General features: G+C 47.4%; 1 protein-coding gene across 3 annotated transcripts in view; it reads right to left on the reverse strand.

Moving 5' to 3' along the window:
- ARHGAP44 (Rho GTPase activating protein 44) overlaps positions 1 to 18,947 on the reverse strand; it is a 176,942-nt gene that overhangs the window by 51,200 nt on the left and 106,795 nt on the right. For all 3 annotated transcript variants that reach the window (XM_039227305.1, XM_039227304.1, XM_039227306.1), the window contains exons 4-6: positions 16,425 to 16,501; positions 7,910 to 8,021; positions 4,853 to 4,929 (exon numbers count right to left, since the gene is read on the reverse strand). In XM_039227305.1, coding sequence (XP_039083236.1) covers positions 4,853 to 4,929; positions 7,910 to 8,021; positions 16,425 to 16,501 — 266 coding nt within the window. The remainder of the gene's footprint in view (positions 1 to 4,852; positions 4,930 to 7,909; positions 8,022 to 16,424; positions 16,502 to 18,947) is intronic.

Raw genomic sequence — 18,947 nt, forward strand, 5'->3', positions numbered from 1 at the left:
CTCTGAGCTGTCAGCACAGAGCACCTGACGCGGGACTTGAACCCACAGACCGCGAGATCATGACCTGAGCCGAAGTCGGACGCTCAACCGACTGAACCCCCCAGGGGCCCCAACAGAGATGTTCTTTGAGTGGGACACTTATTATTTCATCTGGCCAAGTCTCCTCCTTCCCGGTGTTGCCGGCATCCTCTGCTTTGAGAGGCCCTGCCTCACTCCCGCTCTGATGCGTGGGCCCCCGGGGGCTGTCAATGTGGCACGGCCCTCAGCGTAAGTGGTCCAGGTGAGGGTCCCTGGCGCAAGCCAAGCTGGTGCCCACCCTGCATCACCCTGGCCAACTGGCGGGCCAAGAAAGGGGCATGTAAGCAAGTCCGGACAAATGGAGCCCCCTCCTTTGTACTTCTAGAGCGAGAACAAAAGGGATATTTTGGAGAGAGACATGAGCCCAGAGGACCCTGAAGACAATGGACCGAAGATGCCTGTACGTGGAGAGAGCAGGGGTGAGATGTGACAAAGAGCTCCTCCCCTCCCACCCAAGGTAGTTAAATCAGCCACAGCTCCAGAATTCACTTCTAATTCCCTTCTTTACCTCCATGAGCTATCCAGGACCCTTCCCCACACTCTCCTGCTTTATTTATGTGAGTTCACCTGCCTCCAAAGAAGGGAGGTGTCGGGGCGCCTGGGTGGCTCAGTGGGTTAAGCGTCCAACTTTGGCTCAGGTTATGGTCTCATGGTTCATGGGTTTGAGCCCCGTGTCGGGCTCTGTGCTGACAGCTCAGAGCCAGGAGCCTGTTTCAGATTCTGTGTCTCCCTCTCTCTCTGCTCCTCCCCTCACGCTGTCTCCCTCTCTCTCAGAAATAAATAAAACATTAAAAAATTTTTAAAAAAAGAAGGGAGGTGTCTTCATCTGCTTAGGCTGCTATGACAGTATAGCAGCCGCTGAACAGTCTGGACAACAGACATCAGTTTTCTCCCAGCTCTGGGGACCAGAAGTCCTGGGTCCAGGCTCTGGCAGGGTTGGGTTTGGTGAGGGCTCCCTTGCTGGCTGGCAGAGAGCTGCCTCCTCACTTGCCCGCACATGGCCCTTCCTCTGAGTGTGGCGCGAGAGAGAAATCCCTCTCCCTCTTCTTCTAAGTCCACCAACCCTACGGGATGAAGGCCCTTTGGACTGACTTCATCTTCATTACGAGGCCCTATCTCCAAACACAGTAGGGGTCAGTGCTTCGACACATGAATATGGGGAGGGAAGACCATTTCCTCCACGGCAGGACCCAGAGGCAGCTATTCAGCAGAAGTGTGACGTGTTCTGGACTCACAAGGGTTGATCTTAAGATACACGCCCAGAAAAAAAGGTGACGCAGACTTTGGAAAGGAATGGGGCTCCTTCCATTACCATTGTCAAACCAAACCTATCACGGAAAAGACATTTGTTTAACACTCTTCAATTCAATTCAATTCAATTCAATTCAATTCAATTCAATTCAATTCAATTCAATTCAATTCAATTCATGTCTTTAATCCAGCATCAAGCTTTCTCGAGTTCTTCCTCCATTGTCCTTATCTACAATCTTCTGCTGAGCTTTGGTCCTCTCTGAGGACATGAAGGCTTATAAAATTGGCCTTTGACGCAGACAAGCCAGACACACTGGAAGAGAGGCGAATACACACCTTGGATTCAGAATCAATTAAACACTGGAAAAAGGAGCGGGATTTGACAGAACCCACCCAAGCTGGAGCAGACTTCAAAGATCCTGTCACAGTGATCAGGGGCATCTCCACCTGGGATGCAAAGCACAGGGCTGGATGGCGTAACTCACGAAGGGCAAGAAAAATACGAGTGAAGAAAGGTCTGATCATCAGAAGAAGGACATCACCAAGAGCCGACCTAACAAGGGCAAACTGACCACATGGGGAGGCCGGGCGGGGGTGGAGAGCGGGGCAGGGAGCCAGCCGTTCCAGAAGATCAGCGGGTGGTTTTGCATTGACCACTTGGTCTCACTCTCACTGCTGTATCTGGGGGTGCGGCCCTCACGTGGGCGGAGCGGGGAAGGGGTAGGGAAAATGCAGGAAGTAGGGGTGGGTTGGCTTCCGAAACAACATAGGTTGTCAAGGGTCTCAGCTGAGGTTTACAAGCATAAAGATTTGGATGCGGAAGGTGGCGATCTCCTTACCGAATCCCAGCACACCAGGGATGAGGGGCTGGAAACGTGCAAGAGCTCGTTGTCTGGAAGAGCTCATTAAATCACAGAAGGCGGTTCCTAATGACGCTTCTCTATGGCTTCGGAATCTCTACGCCACGTGGCGTCACCCCCAAAGACACACCACGCGACAAGATGGACTGTGACTGCCGCCCACCTTCCATCTCATAAGGAGGGTGAACAAAAATCCGTACATAGAGGGGGTGACCGCGAGCCCCAAGGCTCCCGGCATTGGGCCCTCTGACCAGGAGCTCCGTGTTGGACATTCAGCTTTCCTTACAGAAGCGGAGAGAAGACAGACCTCTGAGCTAAGAACCAGGTCCCCACCCAAGGAAATCACTCTGCAAATCCAGGGGCAAGGGGCCTACCATCATGTCACCAGTGGGACAGACAGCGTGACCGCCCTCCCATTGACTCCCCACATGTGGGCCTCGAATGCTGACATCATGGGAGGTGCCCATATGTGACCCAAGGATGTAGCCATGAGCGAGCGATGCCAAATGTATACTCCCCACGCAGGCTGCTCTGTCTTGCTCCACATATGCTAAGGAGCGAGCTCAGGGGACGTCTGGGTGGCTCAGTCCGTGAAGTGTCTGCCTCTTGATTTCGGCTCAGGTCATGAGCTCACAGTTCGTGAGATCGAGCCCCACATCAGGCCCCGTGCTAACAGCACTGAGCCTGCTTGGGATTCTCTCTCTCCCTCCCTCTCTCTGCCCCTTCCCTGCTCATGCTCTCTCTCTCTTAAAATAAATACATAAACTTTGGGGGTGGAGGGGAAAAAGGAGAGTGCCTCAGATGTAGGTCAGAACAACTTGGGGCAACTTTCCGGATCCTTTTCCTTCTTAACAGAAGAGGCGTCAGCATCACAGCCTCCCACAGGCAACAGGACGGGAGATTAAACGCACTGGCTTTGCTTGTGACCTGGGCACTTTTCGGCGTACCCGGTACTTAGAGAAAAGGCTTTCGATCTCTGGGAGCGCTCCACCATGTTTCTTAACAGATTCATTTGGAAGAAGTGAATCAACTTCTTACAAGATGTGTGACTCCGCACATCCAAAACCGTTTGGGTGGACTGAAGTCTGGGAGACACAAAATTAACCAAAGAGATCTTTGTGTCTCTGTTGATACAACCTATTCTGTTTCTGGTCCTCGGGGACTGGCCTACATTCCCTACTGGGCCAGAGGCCGAACTTCAGGGTCCAAACTATTACAGTAGCTGCCCCCTTTTGCAAAGCCGTTGGAAAGCGCTAGAAAAAAGTGCCAAACGTGAACTCATCTGACACTGAAAACAGTCCTCAAGTCCGGCCACAAGTGGCATTACCATCCGTGTGCGGGTGCGGGAACTGAAGTTCTGGGGGCAGGAGGGGGGCTGAGTGACTCGACCAAGCTTGTGGGGCTGGGAAACAGGGGCCTGGGTCTGGGAACCTCACCTCCGATTCCTCGTTCAGGATTCTACCTTGGGTCTCTCGGCCCAGGCCGAGCCGTCTATTCTGGGTTTGTTTGTGTTTCTTTTTCTCAGGAAAATCAAAAAAAGAGGTGTGCAGGTGATTAAAATTGACCGGCCAAAGGGCCTATAGTTGAGCCAGAATGTTCCTTCCGTATTCATATTCGTGCACCTACATCCCTCCAAGCTGCACACTTAGGCGCACACACCAGTGCAAGAACCAGAAAGGTGGATACACACCACTAGGACAAATGGAGGCCAGAGTCAATGGCGTCTTGGCCTCTGGCGGCTCCCCTGCTGTAACAGGCACTTTCCGGAAGCTTCTGGGAGATGGTACAGGACAAGAACAGCACAGTGGGAACCCTACTTCGCTCCACATAGTCTTGGGTTCAGAGAATGGCTACAGAGAGGAGAGCGCTGCACCACTGGCTCCTTCTACCTTAGCCACGCTTCGTGCCGTACCTGAATATGGCGGCCTGACTCCCCACCCCAGGACCTTCACATGTGCTGTTCCCGCTGTCATGAACCGTTCTGCACCCGATCTCCGCGTGGCTACGTCCTTCTTGTCACTGACATCCCAGATCAAGTGTCACCTCCTCTAAAATGCCTTCTCTGTTTTAGCCTACTTCATGTTGTTGCTTTCCTTTCACCATCATTCTCTCCCAGAACTGCACTGTGCCATCTTTTTTCTTTTAAGTTTATTTATTAATTTTGAGAGAAAGAGAGTGAGAGAAAGAGTGTGTGAGTGAGCAGGGGCAGGGGCAGAAAGCAAGGGAGAGACAGAGAATCCCAAGCAGCCTCCTCACTGTCAGCAAAGAGCCCAACATGGGGCTCAATGTCACAATGTCTCAATGACCGTGAAATCACAACCAGAATTGAAACCAAGAGTCGGACGCTTCACCGACTGAGCCACCCAGATGCCCCAAGTGCTATCTTCTTTACAGGGCTCACGGCTGCCTGAAATCACACGTGTTCACTTGCTCTTCTAGGGTTTCTGTCTCCCACACTAGACTACAGCCCCCAAGAGAGCAGGGACCCCATGTCTCTGACCCACAACTCTTACCGCCAGTGCCTGGCACGTCGCGAGCGTTCAGAAAAAGTTAGTGAATGAAAACACACTCACAAACACCTCCACACACAAACCCCTACCCCCCAAACACGATCCATGTTCCTTCCAAGAAGCAAAAACGAAAGCAGAGCAATTCTACTCTACCTTGTTCGTGAAGAATCCATGTCCAGCACCAACTTTGCTAAATGTTTCCTCTGTTTCTGAATATTTGGGATTTCCACCTGTGGTTACAGAAGGTAAGAGGCACAGTCAAACTAAAGCTCCAGATAAATTCTTTTTTTTTTTTTTTTTAATATTTTTTATTTATTTCTAGGAGAGAGAGAGAGAGACAGCGTGAGCAGGGGAGGGTCAGAGAGAGAGGGGGAGTCACAGACTGAAACAGGCTCCAGGCTCTGAGCTGGCAGTCAGCACAGAGCCCGACGCGGGGCTCGAACCCACGAACCGCGAGATCATGACCTGAGCCAAAGTCGGACGCTTAACTGACTGAGTCACCCGGACGCCTCAAGTTCCAGATAAATTCTTGAAGAACTACGGACAGCCATCCATCCAAAAAGTGTCCTGGAGGCTTCCCAAGCCTTATTTCCGGACGAAACCCTCGATTCTTCTTCCTGAGCTGACCTCTGCTCTTTGTCCGCTGGACACCCTCCAGGCCCCCATCACCCAGACCCCACGGGGGCTCCGCACTGCTCTGCGCGCTTGCGCCTGGCCTCATTCTTACTCCTGCCTCAGCCAGCAAAAACAGGCTCAGTCCCGGCTCTGCCCTTCACACATGGGTCACAAGCGGAGAGAAAAGCGGAAAGAACGGACACACGGACCTAATTCAAAACAGACAGCGGGTGGATGGCGGGGACTCGTCTCAGGAGACTGGAGATCCGATGAGGAATGCAATCAGGACGTATTGTTATAGAAATTAAGTAAGAAGTTCTTCCAAAATAAATACCAAACAAACACAGCCACGGCTTTGCTCGGCTATGACTAGTTCTTCCACAGTGGGTGTATGTGGATACTCTTTTTATATTTTTGTTTCTAAAACAGGACACCCCAGGGTGTGGGATCTGGGGTCCAGGCTCGGCCAAAGTGGGGCAGGAAGTGAGAATTTTGAAAGGGAAATTGGCTGTACGTTGAAACCCACATCATCTCAGACTATAATAGAGAAGGAAGTGGGAGGAAGATCTGAGCAGGGGTGAGTGACGTACGGCGGGTAACATCTTCTGGCAGGTAAGAGAAGACATGGCCCTGGGCTCCCGGAGTTGTCACAGAGCCCAGAAGCAAAGCTGGAGGGTCACAGGGACATCTGGTTGGAGTAGGCGAGTCTCTGCATCTAGGTCAAACACATCCTTTGGGTTTCAGTCAGGCTTTGCCTGGGACCCCAAACCAGCTTTATGAAGAGCAAAGGGCCTCTTGCGCATGCTCTTGGCTGAGCAGTGGCCTCTAACGGGATGGCATCTGAGAAGTCTAGAGCTGATCTCTAGAGAGGGATTTCTCCTTGAATACTTGCAGGCACCCAAATATTTATTTGCCCATACATCTGTCACAGAAATTGCATCAGGAGGCGTGGGGGTGCTGGGGGCAGTCCAGGAAGGGAACCAGACGCGGGCTAGAGCGATGCTATCCAATATGGCAGCCTCCAGCTCCTGGTGACTGCGTCATTTTAAGTTCTCGTGCACAAAAATTAAACGAAATTAAGAATTGAGTTCCTCAGTCACATTAACCACACTTCAAGAGCTCAATGGCCACGGGCGGCTACCGGAGAGCAAACTGTGCAGATGCAAAGCATTTACACCGCTGCAGGTGGCCGCATGGACAGTGCCAGGGAGGTTTCCTACCAGCTAGAGGCAATTTACCCCGGAGGTCCGGGGTTCAAGGCCAACAGAGCCCCCAACCGTCTCCTCTCTTATTGACACAATTTCACTTGGTTGAAACTAGCAAAGTTGTCACAGAGGCTTCAAGGTGTCTTTGTAATAAAATCGTTTGTATTTAGTATCGTCTAAAACCCAAGGATGAAGGGATTAAGAGCACACTTGTTGTGATGAGTACTGAGTAATGTACAGAATTGATGAGTCAGTATGTCGTACACCTGAAACTCGTATGACACTGTATGTTAGCCACACGGGAATTAATGCAAATAAAATGAATAAAATAAAATTTTAAAAAATAAATTAAATCGGGGAGCCTGGGTGGCTTAGTCGGTTAAGCGTCCGACTTTCGCTTAGGTCATGATCTCGCGGTTCGTGGGTTCGAGCCCCGCGTCGGGCTATGTGCTGACTGACAGCTCAGAGCCTGGAGCCTGTTTCAGTCTGTGACTCCCTCTCTCTCTGACCCTCCCCTGTTCACGCTGTCTCTCTCTCTCTCCTAGAAATAAATAAAAATATTAAAAATAAATAAATAAATAAATAAATTAAATCAATAAAATAAAATGAATAGAATATTCAAAAAAGAATAAAATAAAACAAATTAAATTAAAATAAAATAAAATGAATAAAATTAAATTAAATTAAAATAAAATAAGTGAATAAAATGAATAGAATATTCAAAAATAAAATAAATTAAATTAAATAATTAAATTAACAAGATAAATGAATAAAATAAAATAAAAATGAAACAAAATAAATAACATAAAAATAAAATAAATTAAAATAATAAAATAAAAGGAACAAAATTAAATTAATCAAATGAATGGAATAAAATAAAATTAAAATTAAAAAAGTGAATAAAATAAAATGAATAAAATACAAATAAAACAAGATAAACTAAGTTAAAATAAAATAAAAAATGAAACAAAATAAATAAAATAATAATAATAAAATTAAATAATTAAATTAGAATATAAAATAAGGTAGATTAAAAAAGTAAGTAAAATAAAATAATATAAAGTAAATAAAATAAAACAAAACAGATCCATGTACACATACACAGTGAGCCCCTACAGAGTCGCCTCCGAGGAGGGGCTGCTGCTCATTCCCCCGAAGGACTGGAGACGGCGGAGGGCAGGGATGGTACAGCAGTGCAGACCTTGCTGGGGGGAAGGTACAGTGCCGGCTCTATGCCTTTGCCCGGCGGAGTGCCACGAGAGAAGAGCACGGGGGGGAGACGGGGCTGTCACTCCAGGAACCCCGGACCATGCAGACAGGCACACCATCCGTGGTGAGAAGCAGTCTCCCCACCCAGGGGGGCGGAGGGGGACTCATCCGTGCTGCTCACCTCGGCCAGCAGAAAGAGGGGCTCGATCACGTCTCTCTCCACCTGCAACTCAAAGTGGATCAGCTCCTGAGCCAGCTTGTCCTCCGTCTCTCCACAGAGTTTCAGCATCTTCCTGCAACAGGGCGGGGAAACCGGGCTGAACGCCCCACAAAGCAAGAGGCCACCTGCGTCCACCATCGTCAGCTCACGGCTGCATAAACCATCAAGGGAGGGTGCTCCCACCCTGGCTGCCTTCCATGCTATCCCACTGGCCAACGTGCCCCATTCATTCGCATTTCTGAAATTTTCAGGGTCTTTTAACATTTACTTTTTAGGAGGGCGCAAGCGTGGGAGGGGCAGAGAGAGGGGGACAGGGGATCCAAAGCGGGGTCTGCACTGACAGGCTGACAGCAGCGAGCCCAAGGTGAGGCTTGAACTCACAAATCAAGAGCTCATGAGCTCATGACCTGAGCTGAAGTCGGACGCTCAATGGACTGAGCCACCCAGGCGCCCCTGAAATTGTCAGTGTTTTAAATGATGCTAAGTACCTGCCATGCGCCTGGAGTAAAAGGAACACGTAGGGAAATATAAGAGAGGTGTGGGGAGCACAGACTCACGCATGCTGAATCCTCACTCCTGTAAGATTCCAGAGGCTTCTATCTCCCCGGAGCACTGAAAAACTAGCTACAGCTGCTACACGAACAAACTAACATCTTTAAACACATTCCAAAGGCTTAAATTTCAAGAGGCTCTGATACACAGAAAGCCCCTTCTCGTAAGCCATGGCAACTTACCTTGTAGAGACTGAACAATTATCCAGAGGAAAATTGGGATGGAGAAACCATTACAAAAGAGTGTTCGTAATGAACAAACAACCGAAGACCTGAGTAGGTAGAAAGCTATACGCCATATTCCTAGATGATATATTATTTCAAGGATGCTAATGCTCTGAGTGGGTATACGGACAGCCCTCCTTTTGCACGAGTGGGTATACGGACAGCCCTCCTTTTGCATGGTACTATGCTGACGCTCATGCAAAAAGTTTTTACAAATCAATAAAAGTATAATAAGAGATCACTGTTACTTTTCAGTTAGTATGTATCTTTCCTGTTCTTTCGGTTACATTTCTATGACGAGTAGGTGTTCACATATATGATACCAATGCCACACCTAAACAAGTTCACATCATGGGCGCCTGGGTGGCTCAGTCAGTTCAGGATTCAACTTCGGCTCAGGTCATGATCTCACGGTTCGTGGGTTTGAGCCCCGTGTGGGGCTCTGTGCTGACAGCTCAGAGCCTGGAGCCTGCAGATTCTGTGTCTCCCTCTTTCTCTGTCCCTCCTCTGCTCACGCTCTGTCTCTCTGTCTCTGTCTCTGTCTCTCAAAAATAAACACTATAAAAAGAAACAAGTTCACATCAATGGTTTTAGGCTGAACCTGTCTACTGCTTGCCTTTTTCATGCATCATTAGCTTTGGGGCTTATGCGTCTCGATATACACAGAATTAAGTCATTCCGGTGTATGGAATTCCACTCTGCCATTTACTAAGCCTTCCCATAATCAACAATGCCATGCCGTCTGGTGCTGCAGGACATAAGTGTACAGTCTCTGTTCGCACGTGAGAATTTTTCTGTGCGAAGGAGAGGAGACACACATCCCCTTCACCTTACTAGATACCTGCTCTTCAAAGTGACAGCGCTATCTTCGCACTCACCAGTGCAAATGAGAGTTCCCAATGCTCGACACTCTCGCCGACTCTCAGTAGCAGTAAGGCATTTAATTTCTGCCGAACTGGTGGGTGCAGAACATTACCCCATCCTGGCTTTAATTTGCATTCCTTGGCTCCTGGTGAGACTGAAGATCTGTCTTTGGGGCCATTCGTGATCCCCATTCCAGGATGTGTTTGCTCATATTCTTTGATTATTAGTGCATCGGGATCTATTTCATTTTATTTGTAAGAGTTCTTCACATATATACTTCAAAATGTGTGTGTGGAGCTAAGAGCGGATTCCAATTCTATTTCATATCTGCCGCGAGTGTCAACTTCCAGGCCGGGGGCTTACGATCGTTGTTTTCTCTTTTAATGGTGTCTTTTACCTATTTTGTCTGTTAGTTACCTCCATGCTTCTGATGCTACTATTGTTGCTTTGTTTTTAATCATAAGCGCTGGCTATTGACTGCTGCCAACTGTGGAAAGTGAGAGTTTCACATGTATTTAGAGACCTTCAGTTTGGACATTTCGACCCCATGTGCTATTCACAGTCGTATTCTGTGATCACTGGTCCTTCCTGCCTATCTGTCCTCTCTGAGGAGTTAATAATTGCCTTCTTTCGGTTTTAGTTTTCTATAGACCCAATCAAATCCCAAATCCTCCACCACTAACTACTTCGTCTCTTATGATGCTGAATCACACTTGATGGGAATGAATTTCATCTTCTTGAATTCTTCTCTCCTGGACCCGTGTCAACCTGGATTGAGATTTCTTTACATGCTTTGGCACGGCCGTCTTTCCGCATACGTCTTTCCCATTTCCTGGGATTTTCCCTCCCTCTGTCCTGTGAGGGAAAGGTCTTATTTCCCACATCCTCTGTCTGTCCCTCTTGGTCACTCCCTCATCATGGAGCAAAGCTTGCTGAAGCTGCCTGAGACAGCGCGCAGGAAGCCAATTTAAAAAGCATTTTTAAAAATGTTTGTTTATTTTTGAAAGAGGGAGACACAGAATCCAAAGCAGGCTCCAGGCTCCGAGCCGTCACTCAGAGCCCGATGCGGGGCTCAGACCCACGAACCGTGAGATCATGATGTGAGCCGAAGTCGGACACTTAACCTACTGAGCCACCCAGGTGCCCATTACCCTCAGTGTTGACTGACAACTAGGCAGGGTACAGAATTCTTTTTTTTTTTTTAATGTTTTATTTATTTTTAGGGGAGAGAGAGAGAGAGAGAGACAGCATGAGCAGGGGAGGGTCAGAGAGAGGGAGTCACAGACTGAAACAGGCTCCAGGCTCTGAGCTGGCAGTCAGCACAGAGCCCGACGTGGGGCTCGAACACACGAACCGCGAGATCATGACCTAAGCGAAAGTCGGACGCTTAACCGACTGAGCCACCCAGGCGCCCATTACCCTCAGTGTTGACTGACAACTAGGCAGGGTATAGAATTCTATGCTGATCATCAGGCTCCTTCAGAAATTTGAAGGCATTCCGCAGTAATTAATCTTTGTTTCCATTGCTGCTTTTGCCAAGTCTGGAAGCATTTAGATTTCTGAGCCTCTGTATGTGACAATTTTTTTTTTCTTTCTCCAGAAGGTTGTAGAATCTTTTCACTGGTCACTCATCCTGACTAGTAGTGAGCCCTGGCATCAGTTCAACTTTTTCTATTATAGCAGGAGCGCTATGGGCCCTTTCCATCGAAGAGCTCATGCCCCTTGGTTCTGGAAAACTCTTTGGGATTACTTTATTACTACCACCATGACTACTAGGATTATTTCTTCTCCTCTCAGAAGTCCTGTTATTCAGGCCTAAAACCTCCTGGATTCGTCCTCCAGTCTTCCAACTTTTCTATTTTCTGTGTCATGATCTTCTTCTAGTCTCTGGATTTCTTCAACTTTATCTTCTAAATCTACCACTGAAAAAAGTTGTATTCTTTGTTTCCATGAGCTTGCTTTTGATCTCGGCATATTTTTCCATACGCTTTTTTTTTTTTTTAAGTTTATTTATTTATTTTGAGAGACAGCACCAGCCAGGGAGGGAGCAGAGAGCGGGGGAGAGAGAGCATCCCAAGCAGGCTCTGCGCTGCCTGTGCACAGCCCAGCACAGGGCTCGAAGTCACGAACCTGCAAGATCATGACCTGAGCCAAAGCCAAGAGCAGGACGCTTAGCCAACTGAGCCACCCAGGTGCCCCAATAAGCATTTTTAAAAAAACTGACATGCTGGGGTGTTTTATTTTTTTAATCCTATTTTTTCACTGAGATATAATTGACATACATTCTTTTATTTCGGAGACGCATTATTTTCTCTGATCACGTGACATTAGTGAAGCATTTTCCTGCAAGCATCTCATTCCCATGTGGCATCTATTTCTCCTGAGTTACATCCCGCCCCGCCCCCCAATTATTTTGGTACATAGATTTCAGGTCAGAATTCCCTCCAATGTCTGGAGATCTGGGATGCCTGTCTGTATTTAAGGGTAAAGACTCCGGGCATCTGGGTGGCTCAGTCAGTTAAGCATCTGAGTTTGGCTCAAGTCATGGTCTCATGGTCCATGGGTTTGAGCCCCACATCGGGCTCTGTGCTGACACTCAGAGCCTGGAGCCTGCTTCCGATTCTGTGTCTTCTGCACTCTCCACCCCTCCCTCGCTCTCTGTCCCTCCCCCACTCACACTGTGTGTGTGTCTCTCTCTCAAAAATGAACAGGAAAAACAAAACAAAACAGTGGAGACTCCAAGCTGGGAATAGTGAGGAAAGCCCGTCAGCTTCAAGCTTGTCTGCCTATACGATGGTCAAGCCGGGTCATATTAATTGGAGCAGTGTCCCCTCCAATATCTCTGGTCTTTAGTCCAGTTCTATTGGCCCAGTAACGAAGGCTCTTCTTACTTTGCTGCCTGCAGAGTACAGGCCTAGGGGACCGCACGGGCGGGGGGAATGGAGACGGAGAGTCTCAGCATCCAATGTGATACCCTCACGGGGTGTTCGCGGTCTGGGGACACTTTGCATTACCTCCTCCAGAGAACAAAGCGGCAGACTCTTGCTGGGGGAGGGGACGAGGGGATGGGAGTGTCCCGGGCTGTGGAAAACGGCTGCTGGTGTGAGCCATCCAGGAGGTACCTGGCTAGCTGTTGACACGCACCCCTAATTGCAAGGCCTCCCAGCCCCCAAAGAGCCACTGGCCATCCTAGAGATCCCCAGCCGGTGCGCATTTTGGGATGTAAAGGATGCGGGCTCTCTGCAGAGCCTCCTTCTGGCTCCGGGGTCCACTTTCTGAGACCTGCTAATTTGTCGGTTACCGGTACCATCCAGAAGTTTCACAGCTTTCGCAAACCTTTGTTTTCTTTCCTGGTTTTCACGCCTTTCCATGTTTATTGGATGGCTGTGCCAAGTGTGGCATGTGTACCTGGGTGCCCTTCGTCCCTTCCCCTTCAATCTTCCCGTGTCACTGGGTTTTACGTGAGTCTTGGACACGGCATGGGCGTTTACCCCCCGGTGATTGTCTAGATCATGAGCAGTCAAGGTTATTTCATCCTTCACAGCGACAGAGAGAGCGCTCACAACTTCACCTGCTCTCTGCTCTCTTATGCTTTTCTCTTGGCCTGTGCCAGGCTTTCACCCCTCCGAAGGCTGTTCTCTATGTTATGGGTTTCCCTTTTCACCCTTTCGCTAGTTTTGAAGTTCTCCATTCTATTCCCTGTGTGGCGGCTCTGGCCTTTCCCACATGCACACCGTACACGGAAATGTGATACCTTTCAATAAATTTTTTTTAAATGTTTATTTACTTTTGAGAGAGAGAGAGGGGAGAGAGCAGGGGAGGGTCAGAGAGAGAGGGAGACACAGAATCCAAAGCAGGCTCCAGGCTCTGAGCTGTCAGCACAGAGCCCAACATGGGGCTTGAACCTATGAACCGTGAGATCATGACCTGAGCTGAAGCTGGACGCTTAACCGACTGAGCCACCCACGTGCCCTGAAAATGTGACACCTTTATCTTTCTTTCAGACACTGATTCCCCTGGATGTTGCATGCTTTTATATTCTGGTATTTTCATTCCACTTTGCTTTCAACCTCCCCCCAAATTAATGTTTTAACTCAATGCTTATTTATATATTTTCTAATTTTTTTTTTTTTTTTGAGAGAGAGCACAAGCAGGGGAGGTGCGGAGAGTGGGGGGGGGGTGCAGAGGATCTGAAGTGGGCTCTGCGCTGACAGCAGAGAGCCTGATGCGGGGCTCGAACTCATGAACTGCGAGATCACGAATCTGAGCCAAAGCTGGACGCTCAACCGACTGAGCCACCCAGGCGCCCCTCCATGCTTATTTATATTTCTTTACACTGAAGGTTAACAGAATATGTCGCCCCCAAAATGCCACCTGGGCGTAAGGATTATTTTTAGCTGAAGGCAATCGAGAAGAAATAGATACAAGACCTCTCTGCCCTCCCCCTCTGTACCTAGAAGCAGGACACACAAGCCGTAAAGGTGTCCTACTCCCCACCAAGAAGGACAGAAGTCAATCACCCGTGACAACTCTTGAGTCTTATCAGCCAGAGGGCACCACCGGAACCTACATAATAAACATAACGGCCCGCATCTTCCATTTGCCTTTCAATAACCGGCCACCCTACGAACTCAAATTTCTTCTCCTTTGCCTTGTCACTTTCTTCAACATTATCATTTTATGTAAAAAGTGCTATCCAAGCCCGAGTTCTAACCGGCCTTTGAGCTGCTCGTTACGGAGCTCTGCCATGTGTAACACCAGCACCTGTTACTAAAGGTGTATGCGTTCATCTGGTGATCTAATTCTTGTCAGTTTAATTTGCAGGCCCCACTGAAAGAACCTCTCAGTAGGTAGAAAGAGAACTGTTTTCTCCCGCTACCCACACTCACTAAATTTTTTATGCCGCCTCGCTCCTTACATTTCATCCCTTCCTCCAGGACATAATCCGTTTCACACGCCTTATCTAGTTCTTTCAGTGAGTTACGCAAGTAGCTAAATCTTTACCTGCAATTCACTATCTTTATTTTCCCTATATTTTTTAAAATCTTTTTTGTTTCTTTATTTATTTTGAGAGAGAGAGAGAGAATGAGCAGGGGAAGGGCAGAGAGAGAGGGACACAGAATCCCAAGTAGGCTCCAGGCTCTGAGCTATCAGCATGGAGCTCGATGCGAGGCTTGAACTCATGAACTGTGAGATTGTGACCTGGGCTGAAATCAAGAATCAGACGTTTAACTGACTGAGCCACCCAGGCCACCCCTCCTTTTTTTTTTTTTTAATTCCCTATGATGTACTTTTCCGTTCCGTGCCTGATTTCATAAGTGAAAAGTCTGGCACTCACTTCCCCTCTCTCCTCTGGGCAGCCATCAGTCTGTTCTCTGTATTTATAGGTCTGTTTCTGCATTTTTTGTTTTTTTGGTTTTTTTGAGACTACATGTAAACGAAATCATATACTATTTGTCTTTCTCAGTCTGTCTGATTTATTTCGCTTAGCATAAGACCCTCTAAGTCCATCCATTATCACAAGTGGCAACAACTCACTCTTTACTATGGCTGAGTAATATTCCATCATATATAAATACACACACACACACACACACACATCTTCTTTATCCATCCATTTATCAACAAATGGACACTTGGGCCCCTTCCAATTCTTGCTAGAATAAATAACGCTTCAATAAACACAAGTGCATATAAGCTTTGGATTTCGTGTTTTTGCTTTCTTCGGGTAAATACCCAGTGGCACAATGACTGGATCGTAGAGTCATTCTATTTTTAATTTTTTGTGGAACCTCCATCCTATTTTCCACAGAGGCTGCACCTGCTCGCATTCCCACTAACAGTGCACAAGGCTTCCTTCTTTCTCGCATCCTCGCCAGTAGCTTGCCTCATGTTTTTGAATCATATGAAGTATGATTTGAATTCTGAAGAGTTCTATTTGGTTTTTCTTTGATTCTATTCCTTTTTTTTTTTTAATACCACTTGATTCTTTCGTCAAGGACTATTTTGTCTTTACGTTTTAACTGAGGCATACAATATAAATGTCCTTACATTTTAATTGAGGGATACAATATAATCACAACATGATGTTATATTACCTTTGGGTGCAGGACCCAATGATTCAATATTTTGTATCCATTGTGAAAGGAGCATGAGAAGTCTAGTTAACATTTGTTACCATACACAAAAGTTCCAAAAAAAACCCTTTTTTTTCCTTAAAAATAGGGCGTATTCCACACAGCTGCGTGTTACCCATGCCCGGGGGCCATGCTGGGGTCTACTGTTCCGATTTCTGGGTGTGGACCGCTAGAGCCAGCACTGCCCTTAATTTTTCAGCTTCATGTTAAGAACAGCGACTTCACATTGACATATATTATTTCATACTTTCCTTCCTATTATCCTATTGTTATTAGTTCGTAGGGAACTGATTCACCTGCTGATGGTACCCGCTGATACTCCCTCATGACGATTCTATTTTTAGTTTGTTTTTAACGTGAGCTCAAAGTCAGCCAGCGTCGTTCTCGGAATAGGGTAATTTTTGACATCTGACGTGGAGAGCTTTCCATTTGTTTCTGCTTGAGCCCTTCCACAGTGTACTGTGTTTATGCTAATGTCCCACCACACACACACCGGGAGTGGCCTCTCCGCACAGACGATGTGACTTCAGCACCTGGGTGCTTGATTCTTCTCATTGCCAAACTCTTCCTTCTTCCTGCCCAAGCCCCAGCCTGATTTTAAGTGTCCTCAGTGCATCCCTGAGAAGTTCTGGTCCCCTTCTCACAGATGGGGGCTTACCTAGATTTGGTACAAACCCGCACGTGCGTGGTGTCACTTACCCAAGAAGCGTGTCATCCCCCAGGATAGCCGACCCCTCCATCAAGCACTGAGCCAGGGTTGTCAAAGGCAACTTTTTCTGCAAAGGAAAACAATAACAATAACATCGTTGTAATGAAAACCACTTCATCAGTCACCTGCCTACCGTAAAACAGCGGAAAGTCAAATTCCCGCCTCGATGTTGTATTAGGTAAGATGCGAACTGACCTTGAAACACGTTTAGAACCTAAACATTCATAGCATTTAAGAACAAATTAGACTTGGAGAGGTCAAAATTCAGAAAATCAAAACAGAATTAAATGTCCCAATTTGGGAGGCACCTGGGTGGCTTGGTTGGTTGAGCATCCGACTTTGGCTCAGGTCATGATCTCACGGTTCGTGAGTTTGAGTCCCGTGTGGGGCTCTGTGCTGACAGCTCAGAGCCTGGACCCTGCTTCCAATTCTGTGTCTCCCTCTCTTTCTGCCCCTTTCCTGCTAATGCTCTGTCTCTCTCATCAATAAATAAGCATTAAAAAAAATTTTTTTAGGAGATTTTAAAAATAAAAAATGTGCATGGGGCGCCTGGGTGGCTTAGTCGGTTAAGCGTCCGGCTTTCGCTTAGGTCATGATCTCGCGGTTCGTGGGTTCGAGCCCCGCGTCGGGCTCTGTGCTGACTGCCAGCTCAGAGCCTGGAGCCTATTTCAGTCTGTGACTCCCTCTCTCTCTGACCCTCCCCTGCTCACGCTGTCTCTCTCTCTCTCTCTCCTAGAAATAAATAAAACATTAAAAAAAATAAATAAATAAAAAATAAAAAAATAAAAATAAAAATAAAAAATGTGCCAATTTGGAGAATAAGCCTACGGTTTACAGGCTGCATTTTAAAATACAATGAGATACGGGCAGTTGGGTGGCTGAGTCAGTTAATTGTCTAACTTGATTTCAGCTCAGGTCATGAACTCATGGTTGGGAATTGGAGACCTGCTTTAGGCTGAGCGTGGAGCCTGAGCGTGAAGCCTGCTTGGGAACCTCTCTCTCTGCCCCTCCCCTGCTCGCTTTCTCTAAAAAATAAAGATAAAGTAGGATAACAGCAAGGAAAAAAAAAGACAAGATTTGAGACTTATGTTAACAAAGACTTGGACAAAGCTTTAATTTCCAAAGGTCAGTCTCTCCCCAGAGAAGTACCATAGCTCCATTTTATTCATGAGGCAGCTTATGGTCAAGAGCGAGAGAGAAAAGTGTTCACATAGAGGGTCAGTGCAAAGAAAGGAAGCAGAAAAACAAAGGCACCCTCCAAAGAAGACAGAAAATGGCTTTGAACACAGGACAGACACTTGGCGTCATTAGTTACAAAGGAAATTCACATCGAAGCCAAGCCACAATGAGATACTACCTCACACCCACTAGGATGGCAACAGCAATATAACAACCAGAAACTAAGTATCGACGGGCGTGGGGACCACAGGTGAGCAGGTGGAGAATCGAGTTTCCTCATGCCCTGGGGTGGAAATGTTAAATGGGGCAGTACTACACGAGCGTGTGGCAGCATTTCAATAAATGACACAAAATTACCACACGACCTGGCAATTCTGTTCAATTCCACTCAAAGTAATTAAAAACAGATGGTCAACAACAACAACCGGCATGTGCATGCCTGAGAACAGCAGCATGAATCACAACAGCCGAAAGGCGCAAAGGGCTGATCGTCCATCATCCGACCAACGGATCAATAAAAAGCGGTATAATCGCACGAGGGAATAGTATTCAGCCATAAAAAGGAACGAGGCACTGACAAACACCGTGACACAGACAAACCTTGGAAACTTCGTGCTAAGTGGAATAAGCCAGAGGTGGGGTGCGTATCGTTTGATTCTATTTGTATAAAATATCCCACTTCGGCAAATCCACAGTAGTGTAGCCCGACCCATTCCCTCCTTACTAGTAAGTACTGACCAGCTCTCTGCTCACTGAGCCTGAACCGGCCAACACACACAGAAAACCACAAGCCGGGAGCTGCCCGCATAGGGGCGGCTGGGTGGCTCAGTCGGTTGAGCATCTGACTCTTGATATCAGCTCAGGTTATGATCCCAGGGTCATGAGATCGAGCCCCATGTTGGGCTCCACAGTGAGTGTGGAGTCTGAGATTCTCTCTCTCTTCTCTGCCCCTCCTCTACTCCCCTCCTCTCTTTCCAAAATAAATAAGTAAATAAGTAACTACTAGCATATCCTCAGATCTTCCGGCCCACTATGCTACACAGGGGGCTCTTCAACTGGAAAACAGCTCGACTGACACAGCCCAGCGCCTCCTGTGTTAGTTACGGCACAAAGATCTCAGCTACTCCCACGACACTTATCCTCTAGTGCAGAGGAACAACCAGTAAAAGCACAGCGTGACAGGGATCATTTCAAATGTGGAAAACAGAAATCAGGACAATGGCAATTGGACATGGTGGCGTGTGGAGCCGTGATGCAGGAAGACCTCTCAGAAAGGGTGGCATTTAAGATGGAACCCACGTGGGAAAAAGAGTGGGCCATGCCTCAAAAAGATT

Source organism: Hyaena hyaena, unplaced genomic scaffold (assembly GCF_003009895.1).
Source record: "Hyaena hyaena isolate Hyena2069 unplaced genomic scaffold, ASM300989v1 scaffold_27, whole genome shotgun sequence".
NCBI classification, from domain to species: Eukaryota; Metazoa; Chordata; class Mammalia; order Carnivora; family Hyaenidae; genus Hyaena; species Hyaena hyaena.